Source organism: Plectropomus leopardus, unplaced genomic scaffold (genome assembly GCF_008729295.1).
Source record: "Plectropomus leopardus isolate mb unplaced genomic scaffold, YSFRI_Pleo_2.0 unplaced_scaffold26062, whole genome shotgun sequence".
Classification (NCBI taxonomy): domain Eukaryota; kingdom Metazoa; phylum Chordata; class Actinopteri; order Perciformes; family Serranidae; genus Plectropomus; species Plectropomus leopardus.
The window spans coordinates 1-4,777 of record NW_024628338.1 but is presented as its reverse complement, the minus strand read 5'-3'; the positions used below and the strand labels follow the sequence as shown (position 1 = coordinate 4,777).

Here is a 4,777-nt window from a genome sequence, read left to right as displayed (position 1 = left end):
TATTATTATTATTATTATTATTATGGATGATGTGGCGTCTTTCAGCTGCTGCCCCCTCCATAAGAAGAAATGTAGGCCTACCGATGTAAATTCCAGTGAAATGTGGCTTGAGTGGCTGCGGGGACAGGGGAGGTTAATCCGAGTTTAATGCAGTGAAGCACAGCGCAGGGTCTGGGCTATGATGGGTATGTTATCTCTGCCCAACATTTGGGTCTCCCTCAATTTCCACCCAGCCAAATAGCTGCGAGAAAGTGCAGATGGAGTCACTCTCAATGCCTGAGGAAAAAACGTTATTAATAGCTAAATAACTTCCCCATACTTTCACTGAATCTCTCTCACACACTGTTCCAGATGGATTTGTTTGAAGTGGTCTCTCGCTTCATTCCCCTGTCCTTCTCATTCAGCACGGCTTTAGACCCGAAATATAGCTACATTATATTACCATACACTTAGAGACTGGGTGTGCGCGCGAGGCAGCGAGTGTGTGTGTTAGTGCGTGCGTGTTTGTGACGTGGTGAGCGTAGAGGGGGCAGCTTTTCACACTTTGCATCACTAGGCCGAGTTCATCGTTCACAACAGCAGAAAATATTGTTTTTGTGTTGCTTTGTTACTGTAGGAAAACGTGAGAGAATAAATCGAGGGAAAACATAATATTGTGTGTAACTGTTAGAGGTGTTAAACTATGTAAAATCTTCATACTTAAAGCACGCACTAAAAAAATAAATGAAAATGTGTAGGTCATGATTTACGCCTCAGGTTTATTCCACATTACATTTCCCTGAATATAACAGTCGCCTCCTCTTCCTAACCTGGATCTTTGCTCTGTCTGACTTCCTCGCACCTCTCCGCTGCTCTGTCACTTCCCCTCCCTGATGCTCGGAAATAATCCCACCTGACATCTGTTTAATTAGATTGAGGACCTGCAGGTAATCCTGCGATTTGCTGAAGTGTCCATCGCCTGTCTCCGCCTCATCTGACGGTCAGGATGGTCGCGTCAGTGTGGCAGATGGACGCCGGACAGTTGATTTACCTTCTCTCTCTGGGCGGTGTGGCGCAAAATAAAAAGGATGTCCAGTTTTGAACAGCTGAAGCGCAACCTCTTCCCAATTTATTGCGCGTAATTGGCACCAAATTTAACAGCCGTGCATGACCATCAAAGTGCGCACCAGCCAATTTCTGCGCAAAGATCTGCGCACCATTAACAATTTTGACAACAAAAAAGGACAAAACTGCAGCGTGAAAGGTGAAACTATTTTCGTTGCATGCTCTGAGTTTTGTCTGATTTAGCTTCAGCTACATCCTTCTGAGAAATAACAGTTGACTCCAAGCAACAAAATAATTTTTTGCAATATTGTAATATGGTTAGCAGTCTGAATACACGTTTAATAAAGCTAGATTAGAGCTGGGATAAATCCCTGATGTAACCTCTGAGAAAATCAAATACATAGGCCTAATAAACAAATAGATAAATAAATAAAGTCTTAAAATCTGGATAAGTAAAGGAAAAAAAATCTCATGAATTTTGTGCCCTGGGCGAGCCACTGTGAGCTCCGCTCTGAGATGAAAGTGAAAAGAAATAAAAGGCTCTATTTAATCTGCTTTAAAACCCCTCTCCACATAAGGGCTGTGCTTCAAACTCGGAGAGTGAGGGGCTGATTGGGGATAAATACATTTCTTACCATGCCTGCGAGCTATTACACCCGGCACGAACACAGCCACCTATTCAGCAACCATCGTTTCCAGTGCTTACTCTAATAAGTATTAACATTATTAAATGCCATCCGGATGCCGGTAGTCTAAACTGCTTTACGCGCAGAGGGTGCGTCTCTTTTTATAGTAACGTAATTGAGTCCCAATTTAAAACACAAGCAGCAGCGCAAGGAAAAAATAGAAGCAGGAACATTATGTGGATATTTTACACCAACAGTCAATAATAACAATAATGAAATAATAATGTAAGTCAAGTCAAAGTATCACATTACGCAGGAAACCTCAGTTTAACGCGTGCGTAACGAGCAGACTCTAAAAAAAAAAAAAAAAAAAAAACACTGGTCATTTATAGCCACCAACCATCTATAGGGAAACTCAAGATATTTGCAACAAAATTGTGACATTTTTTTCCTCCTAACGTTAATGCGTGGTGTGACAGAAAAAAGGAGACCGTTTTCACGCTATCAACTGATTCTTCTCCAACAGGCCATTATATAAAATTACAAAACTATCTACCAGCGGGGCGTACTGAATAATTCATCTCCTTTTATGTCTCTCCTTGCCCTTTGTCCAAACTTTTCTCTCTCTTTTAGCCGATTTTTGAATGAGAATGGACGGGCCCATACTCTCCTTTTCGCTGCCCTGCTTTCCAGGATTTGCTTTTGTACCTCGGACTCTTCCCTTTCAGAGAGGCGTCAATGGAGGGGAGGTTTTGCTCGTGAAGTTCATCTTCAAGTTTGAAAAATTTTTGGCAGTGTCTTTTAGAGGAGGCGAGAAAGGGGGGAGGCTTTTGTGAACTCTTATCTAAACCCCATTCAGTCATGTTAGATCATCAGAAGAGGCAACCTTTAAAACCGCCTGGAAGCTGAGCTTTTTTTTTCCAGAAAAAAACAACACCACCACCAAAGCACTTAGCATCTTGTAACAACAAAATATGACAATAAAATCTAAGGTTTGTCTTGTAAAATGTCACACAACTCGTATTTAATATCTTGCAATAATAGAAAATCTAAAATTTTCTTATTTAAAATCATTATGATATGTTATTTCTCACGTTTAATGCTATACTTAAATTTTTAAATATGCTAAATATGCTGCAAAAATATTGCACACAGCATTTTAAGGTTATTATAAGCTTGCAAATACTATTGACAAACACTGGCAGCGAATACCTGCGTCAAAGCTTTATTTTCCCCTCCTCGCAGCATTACTAATAGAGCAAATAATAATACGAACATTGATTTCCACTTTAACTGACAAGTGGTGAAATGTCAGTGAACTGACATCGATTGTGAAATGGGTCAACTGTCAGCTGTCGTTTAGGGGTCGTTAAATGAGTGAATGAATGAGGAGGAATTCGCTACACAAATTAATTTTCTGCAGTTAAATACCTTCTGCCAAGGCTCTCATAAATAATTGAGTGAATGAACAACTGCTGGCTCGGAGTTAAAAGCAGGAATAAATTCTCTGCGTTTAGCTGCAGCTCGGATGTGGGACAATTTCCCAAGAGGACGTAAAGTAGGAAGTCTATTTAAAACATTTGCTTCCTGCTTACAAGCCTGTAATTTACCCCGCATAATGATAATAATGATGCTAATAATAATAATAATTTGTTATTTCAGACATATACAAAAAGGGCCATATACTTTCTGCTGTTAACTTACATTTATCACCGAGGATGCCATCGATGCTATGCTTTGTTTTCTTTTCTCCATCTTCATCCTTCTTATCACAGTCATCCTCGTCATCTTTTTTGCCAAATCGGGCCCTCAAAACGCGGCTGATGGAGCTCACTAATGGCAACAAAAAGGTAAATGGGTGATTAGCTCTAAAACCCATAAAAGAACCATAATAATCCTATCATACATTTTTTTAGAAGGACAAAAAAAGCACAGGAAAAAGTTTATAAATTCAAATAAAAGTCTATATTAATTAAAGGAAAAATGACACTATAAATGCAATAATAAAAATGAACTATTGAGCACTAAAGGGAAATTTTCCCCAACAGGGTGATTTTTTTCTGGGTCACACAGCTGTAGGTGTGTGCTTCCTGCTACACTCAAACATTTTATTATCAGTAACTGGGGCTTAAAACATGTTGGATTCAAAGTGATGTTCAGAAGTGATGCTGCAGTGTTCGCTCGTAATAAAGAAAAAAAAAGTGCAGCTTACCAGATGAAGCCTCACCTGAAGGAACTGTGCTTCTGTCGCACACCCCGTCCTTCAGCAGCTTATCCCGGATCTCCCAGCTGAACATGCCGGGGTTTTCTCTCTTGTACTCCTCGATCCGCTTCTCCACGTCAGGAGTTGCCACCTGCTTTAAGTTTGAAGTGGTGTGGAGGGAGAAAAAAGACAAAACGGAAAGGAAAGAAATTTTAATTTTAAATTGATAAGCATTTTAAAGTTGAACAAAAAATGTGATTTCTAAAAACTTAGACAAACACTTCGATTTTTTTTAAATTGATGGTATTTATTGTTACTTTTAATATTTTATACCCATTTTATGTCTTGCACGTGTTTTTATTGTAAACCCCGTTTAACTTTATTTGGAAAAGTGCTATATAAACAATGCTACTATTAGACGAATATAAAAATATGTGTAACCTAATTTTTAAATGAAATGTTAAATGCCATAGACCAAAAATAGGCCAACTACTTCATGGTCTAAACGACACTATATATTAAATATTATACACCAGTAAAAACTGTGTCCCCATATAGTAGCTATAATAAATAACAGCAAAAATACTGTAATGAAAAAAGATCAAATATGAGAATTATTTAGTATAAAAAAAATCACAATGAATTGTCTTGCACTGCTACAAAAAATAATACTGATAGTAATTACAGTAACTGACTTCTTGGTGTTTTTATTTCTCAGTTTTTAGGATAGCCTATTTTTCGATTTTTTTTTTAAGAAATTATGAAAACTATTGGATATTTATTTAAGATTATGTATGAATTACAAATTATTAACTGCAATATTTGTTATGATCAGTAAAGACTGCAGAAAGGATGTTACAGGTGGGCTGTAATATAAATCTGATTCAAATTTTAGAAATCATAA

At 37.9% G+C, this 4,777-nt stretch overlaps 1 protein-coding gene across 1 annotated transcript; it reads right to left on the bottom strand.

Moving 5' to 3' along the window:
- Positions 1-190: 190 nt before the first annotated feature.
- Positions 191-4,024, bottom strand: LOC121966836 (paired box protein Pax-7-like; the record flags this gene model as incomplete). Its single annotated transcript, XM_042516910.1, has 3 exons — positions 191-276; positions 3,375-3,503; positions 3,883-4,024. Coding segments are annotated over 3 exons (357 nt in total), but the record flags the coding sequence as incomplete, so codon positions are not given.
- Positions 4,025-4,777: the final 753 nt, after the last annotated feature.